This window comes from Salvelinus fontinalis, unplaced genomic scaffold (assembly GCF_029448725.1).
Source record: "Salvelinus fontinalis isolate EN_2023a unplaced genomic scaffold, ASM2944872v1 scaffold_0197, whole genome shotgun sequence".
Lineage (NCBI taxonomy): Eukaryota > Metazoa > Chordata > Actinopteri > Salmoniformes > Salmonidae > Salvelinus > Salvelinus fontinalis.
In genome coordinates, this window is record NW_026600406.1 from 113,412 (window position 1) to 127,433 (window position 14,022).

The window sequence follows — 14,022 nt, forward strand, 5'->3', positions numbered from 1 at the left end:
CGTCGGCCTCGTTACTGTGTCTTCGAGAAGGAGCGATCTGGAAGCCGTCGGCCTCGTTACTGTGTCTTCGAGAAGGAGCGATCTGGAAGCCGTCGGCCTCGTTACTGTGTCTCCGAGAAGGAGCGATCTGGAAGCCGTCGACCTCGTTACTGTGTCTTCGAGAAGGAGCGATCTGGAAGCCGTCGGCCTCGTTACTGTGTCTTCGAGAAGGAGCGATCTGGAAGCCGTCGGCCTCGTTACTGTGTCTTCGAGAAGGAGCGATCTGGAAGCCGTCGGCCTCGTTACTGTGTCTTCGAGAAGGAGCGATCTGGAAGCCGTCGGCCTCGTTACTGTGTCTTCGAGAAGGAGCGATCTGGAAGCCGTCGGCCTCGTTACTGTGTCTCCGAGAAGGAGCGATCTGGAAGCCATCGGCCTCGTTACTGTGTCTTCGAGAGCGCGCTCTGGAAGCCATCGGCCTCGTTACTGTGTCTTCGAGAAGGAGCCATCTGGAAGCCGTCGGCCTCGTTACTGTGTCTTCGAGAAGGAGCGATCTGGAAGCCGTCGGCCTCGTTACTGTGTCTCCGAGAAGGAGCGATCTGGAAGCCATCGGCCTCGTTACTGTGTCTTCGAGAGCGCGCTCTGGAAGCCATCGGCCTCGTTACTGTGTCTTCGAGAAGGAGCCATCTGGAAGCCATCGGCCTCGTTACTGTGTCTTCGAGAAGGAGCGAGCTGGAAGCCATCGGCCTCGTTACTGTGTCTTCGAGAGAGCGCGCTCTGGAAGCCATCGGCCCCGTTACTGTGTCTTCGAGAGAGCGCGCTCTGGAAGCCATCGGCCCCGTTACTGTGTCTTCGAGAGAGCGCGCTCTGGAAGCCATCGGCCCCGTTACTGTGTCTTCGAGAAGGAGCGATCTGGAAGCCATCGGCCTCGTTACTGTGTCTTCGAGAAGGAGCGATCTGGAAGCCATCGGCCTCGTTACTGTGTCTTCGAGAAGGAGCGATCTGGAAGCCATCGGCCTCGTTACTGTGTCTTCGAGAAGGAGCGATCTGGAAGCCATCGGCCTCGTTACTGTGTCTTCGAGAAGGAGCGATCTGGAAGCCATCGGCCTCGTTACTGTGTCTTCGAGAAGGAGCGATCTGGAAGCCATCGGCCTCGTTACTGTGTCTTCGAGAAGGAGCGATCTGGAAGCCATCGGCCTCGTTACTGTGTCTTCGAGAAGGAGCGATCTGGAAGCCATCGGCCTCGTTACTGTGTCTTCGAGAAGGAGCGAGCTGGAAGCCATCGGCCTCGTTACTGTGTCTTCGAGAAGGAGCGAGCTGGAAGCCATCGGCCTCGTTACTGTGTCTTCGAGAAGGAGCGAGCTGGAAGCCATCGGCCTCGTTACTGTGTCTTCGAGAAGGAGCGATCTGGAAGTCATCGGCCTCGTTACTGTGTCTTCGAGAGAGCGCGCTCTGGAAGCCATCTTTACTCTGTTTTGGAGAAAGAATCCCCTCTCGGGCTCAGTCCCTTATGGGAACCTCACATCTTTTGCGTGAGTGAAAATAGACACACACATGAATTTCCCAGCAGCCTGAGGATTCATTAACCCATGCAGTATATTTGCCTTTGAAGTTAGAGCACGTTGCCTGGCATTTCCATCAATTGATAAAAAGCATTAGGCATTGGGCCGGCAACATTTTGGCTGACTTGATCGGCTTTTCATTTATTTTTTGGGTCCAAAAGCCAGCATTTACTGGCTAACGGAATCCCTGTGGCGCACATCCTCAAACACACACACACACACACACACACACACACACACACACACACACACACACCCAATCGCACACCTCCTTCAACCCTCCGCCTCCTTAGCTGGGCCTAATTGTACAGCGTCATTTCATGGGTAAATTTACAAGCACCTACTCACCTTCCACATATTTAGCCATGCCTAACTGTAAGGCGTGTTACATCTTAGCTTGTGGAGAGTTGTGTAAGCCTTTGATTCACCCCCATGCATTCCACACTTTCTTGTAATTCTCAGAGTTAATTCTAAACGGCTCAACAAAGCAGAACGTGACGTTGAGGGCAGTGAACACGATGTACAGCACTCCCTTCCTCTCTGCCTTGCCTGCCTTTATACGCACACACACACACACACACACACACACACACACACACACACACACACACACACACAGGGTTCGCAGCTGTTTTGTCTCCTTTGCAACTTTTGCCATCAAAGGGGACTAGCCTTTCGAAACCTTTGTAAGGCCCAGCCTTTAGGTCACGTATCAAATGTGTTTCCATTTTGTCGGCAGACTTCACCGCATACCTGACACACAGCGCCCCGAAGATCGGGTTCCCTGAGGTTTGCTCTCGCCATGGGAAAGCCTGCCAAGAGTGGAGGAGGAGTGGGAGAATGAAATGTAGGGCTGTCCTCTCGCTACCTCTGTCCTCCACCCATCCATCCCTTATTTTTATCTCAATGCTCTAGCTTGAGTTTTTATAGGGCAGAACTGATGCCTGAAGTGTGTGTCAGTGTACCAGGCAGACAGCTGCCCTGGCCGCAGCACTGGCAGCCAGGCTTTAAAGTGACAAATGATCCTCCCCTATTCGGCCTGCTGCCTCCCACTACGAGCCTGGAAACTAAGCTATATAGCAATGTAGCTTAGCTACATACAGTGTGTATATATAAGTATAGCTCTGTACATACGTCTGGATTTAACTACACAGCTCTCCTTTCACTGTGTAAACTCATCTCAACTCTAACTGATGTGCTGATAAGAGTAGATGTTTGTCAGTTGGATTTGATAAGGGTTAAGTATATCAGTGTTTGGTAAATAGGAATTACAGTCTCTAGAAGCTTATTTCATGACATCCTCTGTAGCTCAATTGGTAGAGCATGGTGCTTTCTACTGCAAGATAGTGGGTTCAATTCCTGGGACCATCCATACATAAAATGTATGCCAGCATGACTAAGTCGAGTCGGGCTAAAAGCCTCTGCTAAATGGCATGTATTATTATATTGCATTGTTTACGTATTACATTATACACTTTTTGTTATGGCGTGTTGTTGTACAGTGATGTTAGATAGGAGGTATCGTCTCCTTGTTGTACAGTGATACTAGATAGGAGGTATCGTCTCCTTGTTGTACAGTGATGTTAGATAGGAGGAGGTATCGTCTCCTTGTTGTACAGTGATGTTAGATAGGAGGAGGTATCGTCTCCTTGTTGTACAGTGATGTTAGATAGGAGGAGGTATCGTCTCCTTGTTGTACAGTGATGTTAGATAGGAGGAGGTATCGTCTCCTTGTTGTACAGTGATGTTAGATAGGAGGAGGTATCGTCTCCTTGTTGTACAGTGATGTTAGATAGGAGGAGGTATCGTCTCCTTGTTGTACAGTGATACTAGATAGGAGATATCGTCTCCTTGTTGTACAGTGATACTAGATAGGAGATATCGTCTCCTTGTTGTACAGTGATGTTAGATAGGAGGTATCGTCTCCTTGTTGTACAGTGATGTTAGATAGGAGGAGGTATCGTCTCCTTGTTGTACAGTGATGCTAGATAGGAGGAGGTATCGTCTCCTTGTTGTACAGTGATGTTAGATAGGAGGTATCGTCTCCTTGTTGTACAGTTATGATAGATAGGAGGAGGTATCGTCTCCTTGTTGTACAGTGATGCTAGATAGGAGGAGGTATCGTCTCCTTGTTGTACAGTGATGCTAGATAGGAGGAGGTATCGTCTCCTTGTTGTACAGTGATGCTAGATAGGAGGTATCGTCTCCTTGTTGTACAGTGATGCTAGATAGGAGATATCGTCTCCTTGTTGTACAGTGATGTTAGATAGGAGGAGGTATCGTCTCCTTGTTGTACAGTGATGTTAGATAGGAGATATCGTCTCCTTGTTGTACAGTGATGTTAGATAGGAGGAGGTATCGTCTCCTTGTTGTACAGTGATGTTAGATAGGAGGAGGTATCGTCTCCTTGTTGTACAGTGATGCTAGATAGGAGGAGGTATCGTCTCCTTGTTGTACAGTGATGCTAGATAGGAGGAGGTATCGTCTCCTTGTTGTACAGTGATGCTAGATAGGAGGAGGTATCGTCTCCTTGTTGTACAGTGATGCTAGATAGGAGGTATCGTCTCCTTGTTGTACAGTGATGCTAGATAGGAGATATCGTGTCCTTGTTGTACAGTGATGCTAGATAGGAGATATCGTCTCCTTGTTGTACAGTGATGCTAGATAGGAGATATCGTCTCCTTGTTGTACAGTGATGCTAGATAGGAGGAGGTATCGTCTCCTTGTTGTACAGTGATGCTAGATAGGAGGAGGTATAGTCTCATTGTTGTACAGTGATGCTAGATAGGAGATATCGTGTCCTTGTTGTACAGTGATGTTAGATAGGAGGAGGTATCGTCTCCTTGTTGTACAGTGATGCTAGATAGGAGGAGGTATCGTCTCCTTGTTGTACAGTGATGCTAGATAGGAGGAGGTATCGTCTCCTTGTTGTACAGTGATGTTAGATAGGAGGTATCGTCTCCTTGTTGTACAGTGATGTTAGATAGGAGGTATCGTCTCCTTGTTGTACAGTGATGCTAGATAGGAGGAGGTATCGTCTCCTTGTTGTACAGTGATGTTAGAAAGGAGGTATCGTCTCCTTGTTGTACAGTGATGCTAGATAGGAGGAGGTATCGTCTCCTTTTTGCACAGTGATTTTAGATAGGAGGAGGTATCGACTCCTTGTTGTACAGTGATGTTAGATAGGAGGTATCGTCTCCTTTTTGCACAGTGATTTTAGATAGGAGGAGGTATCGACTCCTTGTTGTACAGTGATGTTAGATAGGAGGAGGTATCGTCTCCTTGTTGTACAGTGATGCTAAATAGGAGATATCGTCTCCTTGTTGTACTGTGATGTTAGATGGGGGGGATATCGTCTCCTTGTTGTACAGTGATGTTAGATAGGAGGAGGTATCGTCTCCTTGTTGTACAGTGATGTTAGATAGGAGGTATCGTCTCCTTGTTGTGCAGTGAGATTAGATAGGAGGTATCGTCTCCTTGTTGTACAGTTATGTCATGTTGGGTCAGGTATCTCCTAGGACGAGGATGACGACGGTGGTAGTCTGGGTCAGATATCTCCTAGGAGGATGACGACGGTAGTAGTCTGGGTCAGATATTTCCTAGGAGGATGATGACGGTAGTAGTCTGGGTCAGATATCTCCTAGGAGGATGATGACGGTGGTAGTCTGGGTCAGATATTTCCTAGGAGGATGATGACGGTGGTAGTCTGGGTCAGATATCTCCTAGGAGGATGATGACGGTGGTAGTCTGGGTCAGATATTTCCTAGGAGGAGGATGAGGACGGTGGTAGCCTGGGTCAGATATTTCCTAGGCGGAGGGTGAGGACGGTGGTAGTCGGTCAGATATTTCCAACGAGGAGGAGTACGGTGGTAGTCTGGGTCAGATAACTCCTAGGACGAGGATGATGACGGTAGTAGTCTGGGTCAGATATCTCCTAGGACGAGGATGATGACGGTAGTAGTCTGGGTCAGATATCTCCTAGGAGGAGGATGATGACGGTGGTAGTCTGGGTCAGATATCTCCTAGGAGGAGGATGACGGTAGTAGTCTGGGTCAGATATCTCCTAGGACGAGGATGACGGTAGTAGTCTGGGTCAGATATATCCTAGGACGAGGATGACGGTAGTAGTCTGGGTCAGATATTTCCTAGGAGGATGATGAAGGTAGTAGTCTGGGTCAGATATTTCCTAGGAGGATGATGAAGGTAGTAGCCTGGGTCAGATATTTCCTAGGAGGATGATGAAGGTAGTAGTCTGGGTCAGATATCTCCTAGGAGGATGATGACGGTAGTAGTCTGGGTCAGATATCTCCTAGGAGGATGATGATGACGGTGGTAGTCTGGGTCAGATATCTCCTAGGAGGATGATGATGACGGTGGTAGTCTGGGTCAGATATCTCCTACGAGGAGGATGACGGTAGTAGTCTGGGTCAGATATCTCCTAGGAGGATGACGACGGTGGTAGTCTGGGTCAGATATCTCCTACGAGGAGGATGACGGTAGTAGTCTGGGTCAGATATCTCCTACGAGGAGGATGACGGTAGTAGTCTGGGTCAGATATCTCCTAGGAGGATGACGACGGTGGTAGTCTGGGTCAGATATCTCCTAGGAGGATGATGATGACGGTGGTAGTCTGGGTCAGATATCTCCTACGAGGAGGATGACGGTAGTAGTCTGGGTCAGATATCTCCTAGGAGGATGATGATGACGGTGGTAGTCTGGGTCAGATATCTCCTACGAGGAGGATGACGGTAGTAGTCTGGGTCAGATATCTCCTAGGAGGATGACGACGGTGGTAGTCTGGGTCAGATATTTCCTAGGAGGAGGATGACGGTAGTAGTCTGGGTCAGATATCTCCTAGGAGGATGATGACGGTAGTAGTCTGGGTCAGATATCTCCTAGGAGGAGGATGACAGTAGTAGTCTGGGTCAGATATCTCCTAGTAGGATGATGACGGTAGTAGTCTGGGTCAGGTATCTCCTAGGAGGAGGATGACGACGGTAGTAGTCTGGGTCAGATATTTCCTACGAGGAGGATGATGACGGTGGTAGTCTGGGTCAGATATCTCCTAGGAGGAGGATGACGGTAGTAGTCTAGGTCAGATATCTCCTAAGAGGATGATGACGGTGGTAGTCTAGGTCAGATATCTCCAAGGAGGATGATGACGGTGGTAGTCTAGGTCAGATATCTCCAAGGAGGATGATGACGGTGGTAGTCTGGGTCAGATATCTCCAAGGAGGATGATGACGGTAGTAGTCTGGGTCAGATATTTCCTACGAGGAGGATGACGACGGTAGTAGTCTGGTTCAGATATCTCCTAGGAGGAGGATGATGACGGTGGTAGTCTGGGTCAGATATCTCCAAGGAGGATGATGACGGTAGTAGTCTGGGTCAGATATTTCCTACGAGGAGGATGACGACGGTAGTAGTCTGGTTCAGATATCTCCTAGGACGAGGATGACGGTGGTAGTCTGGGTCAGATATCTCCTAGGACGAGGATGACGGTAGTAGTCTAGGTCAGATATCTCCTAGGACGAGGATTACGGTGGTAGTCTGGGTCAGATATCTCCTAGGAGGATGATGATGGTAGTAGTCTAGGTTAGATATCTCCTAGGAGGAGGATGACTGTAGTAGTCTAGGTCAGATATCTCCTAGGAGGATGATGACGGTGGTAGTCTGGGTCAGATATCTCCTAGGAGGATGACGACGGTGGTAGTCTGGGTCAGATATTTCCTAGGAGGATGATGGTGGTAGTCTGGGTCAGATATTTCCTAGGAGGATGACGACGGTGGTAGTCTGGGTCAGATATCTCCCAGGAGGATGATGACGGTGGTAGTCTGGGTCAGATATCTTCTAGGAGGATGATGACTGTAGTAGTCTAGGTCAGATATCTCCCAGGAGGATGATGACGGTGGTAGTCTGGGTCAGATATCTCCCAGGAGGATGATGACGGTAGTAGTCTGGGTCTGATATATTAATCTTATTTTGTTTCTTTCCTTTTTTTATCACCCCCTTTCCTTCATCTCCTTGTCCACAACTCGGTCTGTCTATTACCCCTCTCTCCTAATCTCTCGCCTAACCCCTCTCTCCAGGTATGGAGTGGCCCCAGAGAACATCATCCTGTATGGCCAGAGCATCGGCACGGTACCCACGGTGGATCTGGCAGCGCGCTACGAGTGTGCCGCCGTCATCCTGCACTCACCTCTTATGTCCGGCCTGCGAGTGGCCTTCCCTGACACGCGCAAGACCTACTGCTTCGACGCCTTCCCCAGGTGGGTTATTATGGGGTGAGATGGGGTGGTAGTGGGTCGGTGGAAGTAGATGGAGTCTAGGGACAGAGGGATGGGATGTTGGATGTGTTAGCTTTCCTGGCCTGTTGTCTTTGACTGACTGACAGTTGACATACAGCCATGTGCCACAGCCCGGATTTTGGGTAGGTAGTGTTATCTCTCTCCTGCAGGGTGCTGATTTGATTTGATTTGGATCTCTTTTAGTCCTCATTTGGACTAATCTTCCAAGAGTCCTTATACATTAAAATACAATTTATAATATGAACACATTTTCACATATAACACACTATTTCAAACATACATAATGACCCAATAAATACTCAACCTAAAGAATATTGATTCTTCATCTACTATAGTCCCACAACATTTTTATGTATTATATTTAAATTGTTTTAAAATAATGTTTAAATGTATATATTGAAAGATTTCTAGTTTGCTCAGTTAATTTATTCAATTTCTTTATTGCTCTAAATCGAAATGTTATTTTGCCTATTTCTCTTTTCTGTCTGGATAACGCATAGATGGTAGACAATCTATTCCTAGTATTTACTGAATGTCTGTCTCTTACCAACTGAATACCGTTGGAAATAGAAATTGGCCGTTTTAAATGATGTATATTATGAAATAAAATACGCATGTTTTTTCCAATTATTTTGTCGATTGATGACCAACCAAGAACACTGCGCATGACTGCAACAGAAGAATCATATCTCCACCTTAAAACAATCCTTGCTGCTTTGTTCTGTGCATTCCGCAGCCTCCTGACTTCACTTGATGATGCATTTCCCCAGACCACAGAACAGTAGTTCACCTGACTCTCATTTAATGCTTGTGTTATTTGACCACAGAACAGTAGTTCACCTGACTCTCAATTAATGCTTGTGTTATTTGACCACAGAACAGTAGTTCACCTGACTCTCAATTAATGCTTGTGTTATTTGACCACAGAACAGTAGTTCACCTGACTCTCATTTAATGCTTGTGTTATTTGACCACAGAACAGTAGTTCACCTGACTCTCAATTAATGCTTGTGTTATTTGACCACAGATCAGTAGTTCACCTGACTCTCAATTAATGCTTGTGTTATTTGACCACAGAACAGTAGTTCACCTGACTCTCAATTAATGCTTGTGTTATTTGACCACAGAACAGTAGTTCACCTGACTCTCAATTAATGCTTGTGTTATTTGACCACAGAACAGTAGTTCACCTGACTCTCAATTAATGCTTGTGTTATTTGCTGAAGAATTTTTCCTGGTAAATATTTAGCTATCCTTCTGATTATCCATGCTTTTTTCATATTTTTTTTGCATAGATGAGTTATTTGAGGCGACCATGATAAGCAGTTGTCTAGCTGCACTCCCAATAGTTTGGTTTCTGACACTTCAATTTGTACTCCTCCCATACGTAATTGTATCCCATGCTGTTTTGGCCTTTTCCTAGTTGAACAGGCCAACATAACTATGGTTTTCTTGGTGTTTAAAACAAGTTTGTTTTGGCAAACCCACTCCCTAATATTCTCCAAATCTCCTTGTAAAGCCTGTTGAACCGATTGTCTTGCTGCATAAATTGTAGTAACATCTGCAAATATAGTAGCTTGAGTTTCAACTAAGGCATAGGGAAGGTCGTTGGTATATACACTACTCAAAAAAATAAAGGGGACACTTAAACAAAACAATATAACTCCAAGTCAATCACACTTCTGTGAAATCAAACTGTCCACTTAGGAAGCAACACTGATTGACAATAAATTTCACATGCTGTTGTGTAAATAGAATAGACAAAAGGTGGAAATTATAGGCAATTAGCAAGACACCCCCAATAAAGGAGTGGTTCTGCAGGTGGTGACCACAGACCACTTCTCAGTTCCTATGCTTCCTGGCTGATGTTTTGGTCACTTTTGAATGCTGGCGGTGCTTTCACTCTAGTGAGACGTGAGACGGAGTCTACAACCCACACAAGTGGCTCAGGTAGTGCAGCTCATCCAGGATGGCACATCAATGCGAGCTGTGGCAAGAAGGTTTGCTGTGTCTGTCAGCGTAGTGTCCAGAGCATGGAGGCACTACCAGGAGTCAGGCCAGTACATCAAGAGACGTGGAGGAGGCCGTAGGAGGGCAACAACCCAGTAGCAGGACCGCTACCTCTGTCTTTGTGCAAGGAGGAGCAGGTGGAGCACTGCCAGAGTCCTGCAAAATGACCTCCAGCAGGCCACAAATGTGCATGTGTTTGCTCAAACGGTCAGAAACAGACTCTATGAGGGCCCGACGTCCACAGGTGGGGGTTGTGCTTACAGCCCAACACCGTGCAGGACGTTTGGCATTTGCCAGAGAACACCAAGATTGGCAAATTCGCCACTGGCGCCCTGTGCTCTTCACAAATGAAAGCAGGTTCACACTGAGCACGTGACAGACGTGACAGAGTCTGGAGACGCCGTGGAGAACATTCTGCTGCCTGCAACATCCTCCAGCATGACCGATTTGGCGGTGGGTCAGTCATGGTGTGGGGTGGCATTTCTTTGGGGGCTGCACAGCCCTCCATGTGCTCGCCAGAGGTAGCCTGACTGCCATTAGGTACCGAGATGAGATCCTCAGACCCCTTGTGAGACCATATGCTGGTGCGGTTGGCCCTGGGTTCCTCCTAATGCAAGACAATGCTAGACCTCATGTGGCTGGAGTGTGTCAGCAGTTCCTGCAAGAGGAAGGCATTGATGCTATGGACTGGCCCGCCCGTTCCCCAGACCTGAATCCAATTGAGCACATCTGGGACATCATGTCTCGCTCCATCCACCAACGCCACGTTGCACCACAGACTGTCCAGGAGTTGGCGGATGCTTTAGTCCAGGTCTGGGAGGAGATCCCTCGGGAGACCATCCGCCACCTCATCAGGAGCATGCCCAGGCATTGTAGGGAGGTCATACGGGCACGTGGAGTCCACACACACTACTGAGCCTCATTTTGACTTGTTTTAAGGACATTACATCAAAGTTGGATCAGCCTGTAGTGTGGTTTTCCACTTTAATTTTGAGTGTGACTCCAAATCCAGACCTCCATGGGTTGATAAATTAGATTTCCATTGATCATTTTTGTGTGATTTTGTTGTCAGCACATTCAACTATGTAAAGAAAAAAGTATTTAATAAGAATATTTCATTCAGATCTAGGATGTGTTATTTTAGTGTTCCCTTTATTTAATACACTGCTCAAAAAAATAAAGAAGTGGCCCAAGGCAGCTGCCCTGCGGTATTCCACTGTTTAACACATGAGGGGAAGATAATGAACCATTGATATAGGTGGACTCTTTCTTGTCAGTTAGATATGACTGTACCCAATTCAATGCTACCTCCTTAACCTGTTTGGCGTGCAAGCCCGACGTCGGTACACTTATGACAACAGCCAGCTCAAAGTGCAGGGCGCGAAATAGCAAGATATTTTCTTTAAATATTTAACTTTCACACATTAACAAGTCCAAGACACCAGATGAAAGGTACACATCTTGTGAATCAAGCCAACATGTCCGGTTTTTAAAATGTTTTACAGGGAAGACACTATGTAAATCTATTAGCTAACCACGTTAGCAAAAGACACCACTATTTTTACTCCATCAGTTTTTTACTACATCAGTAGCTATCACAAATTCGACCAAATAAAGATATAAATAGCCACTAACCAAGAAACAACTTCATCAGATGACAGTCTGATAACATATTTATTGTATAGCATATGTTTTGTTAGAAAAATGTGCATATTTCAGGTATAAATCATAGTTTACATTGCAGCTACAGTCAGAAATTGCACCGAAAGCAGACAGAAAAATTAGACACCAACGCCAAATAACTAAATACTCATCATAAAACATTTCTGAAAAATACATAGTGTACAGCAATTGAAAGACAGGTATCTTGTGATTCCAGACAATATTTCCGATTTATCAAGTGTTTTACAGCGAAAACACAATATAGCGTTATTAGCTTAGCACATTAGCAAACATAACAACAGCATTGATTCAAGGCAAAAATAGCTATAACGTATAAACCACCAAAATATATTGTTTCACTAACCTTCTCAGAATTCTTCAGATGACAGTCCTGTAACATCATATTACACAATGCATATAGAGTTTGTTCGAAAATGTGCATATTTAGCGGCACAAATCGTGCTTAGCCAATGAGAATAGTGTCCATAACGTCAAGCAATCTGTCCGGCGCCATCTTGTAAAGGCACCTTTTCTTATCGAATAGTATTTATAAACTTGACAAAAAAAATACAGGTTGGACAGCAATTGAAAGACAAATTAGTTCTTAATGCAATCTCTGAATTACATTTTTAAAATTAACCTTACTGCGCAATACAGGCTGCGATAACGCAAGGCTACACTGCAGGAAATGGCGTCTTATGCATTTGACATTTTTCAACAGAACAATGAATTATCAGCATAAATAGTTCTTACTTTTAGATGAACTCCCATCAGAATCTTGGGAAATGTGTCCTTTGTCCAAAATAATCGTTGCTAGGTTGGAGAACGTCGTCTTCAACGTTGCAATTAGCAATAAACAATAGCCATGTGGGCCAGAGATACCCAACTTCCTAAAACGTCACGAAAATAAATACCCGAAAATCGCAATATACTGACAAACTGATATAATTCGGTTTAAAATAACAACATTACGATGTCTTCAACACCTATATCGAATAAAAACAGTGCCGGATATATCTAGTAGCTAATACGGGAGCTTCTAAAATGACATGCCAAGACCCTTCCTGCGTCAGAGCGAAGAGTAGAAAGATGGGACACTTCAGGTTCCAAGCAATTTATAACCTTTGGGACCTACGTAGAAACTCCATTTCAACTCTCCCTATTCGCTGACACCCAGTGGACGATGTATGCAGTGCATCTCAACCAATAGAGGACAGGCAAATTAATACACAGGCCTCCGAACAGCCAGCAAAATTCTGCATTCTGACATACACATAGGAAAATTGCTCTAAGTCCAGTTCTGTTTCACCCACAGATATAATTCAAACGGATTTAGAAACTAGAGAGTGTTTTCTATCCAATAGTAATAATAATATGCATATTGTACGAGCAAGAATTGAGTACGAGGCCTTTTTGAAATGGGCACCTTTTATCTGGCTACTCAATACTGCCCCTTGAGCCCAAAGAGGTTAAAAACATAATGCATTCATTTTGTCAAAATTATTTCATGATCCACTAAATCAAATGCTGCACTGAAATCTAAAAATAGTACACCCACAAACTTGCCATTATCCATAGCATTGAGCCACTGGTCAGTCATGTCAACCAATGGAATTGTTTTTGTGATAAGCATGCTGATTGGCTGAAATCAGATCATTCTTTTCCATGTAGTCCCACATTTGTCTACTCACAATACCCTCCAGTATCTTACTGAGTGTAGGGAGTAGACTAATTGGTCGACTATTGGCAGGAGTAATGGGTTCTTTGCAGTCTTTCGGAATAGGACACAGTTTCGCATGCTTCCATACATTTGCAAACATCCCCTTTTCCAGTGACCAATTAAATATGTATCTCAGTGGAACTGCAATCTGGGGAGCAGCATAGCGAAACAAAACAATTGTCCATAAGATCATAACCTGTAGATTTACCATCAGGTAATGACTTCAATAGGTTTAACACCACCTCCACTGACACCGTTTGCAGACTAAAAGAGCAGATCTTGTTGCTCATAATATGATCATCAATCCATTGGACAATAGCTTGTTTGGAAGAATGTATGTTTACATTGTTGCTCAGTAATTTTATTTTATTTGTAAAAAAAGATCTGCAAAATGATTGGCAATATCAACTGGTTTTGTTATTATTCTCCCGTCAACCTCCACACTAGATGGGCATGATGAGATAGATGTACCAACCTCCACACTAGATGGGCATGATGAGATAGATGTACCAACCTTCACACTAGATGGGCATGATGAAATAGATGTACCAACCTCCACACTAGATGGGCATGATGAGATAGATGTACCAACCTCCACACTAGATGGGCATGATGAGATAGATGTACCAACCTCCACACTAGATGGGCATGATGAGATAGATGTACCAGGTAAGCCCTTAACTGTGTTCCATACCTTTTTAGAATCATTTTTACAATCAATAAAAGCATTGTTGTAAAATAACTTTTCTTTCGATTCAATTTAACTGCATAATTACGTAGTGTT

General features: G+C 45.2%; 1 protein-coding gene across 1 annotated transcript in view; it reads left to right on the plus strand.

Moving 5' to 3' along the window:
• Positions 1-14,022, plus strand: part of LOC129844359 (alpha/beta hydrolase domain-containing protein 17C) — a 52,392-nt gene that overhangs the window by 24,945 nt on the left and 13,425 nt on the right. Inside the window, exon 2 of the mRNA XM_055912678.1 lies at positions 7,628-7,807. Coding sequence (XP_055768653.1) covers positions 7,628-7,807 — 180 coding nt within the window. The remainder of the gene's footprint in view (positions 1-7,627; positions 7,808-14,022) is intronic.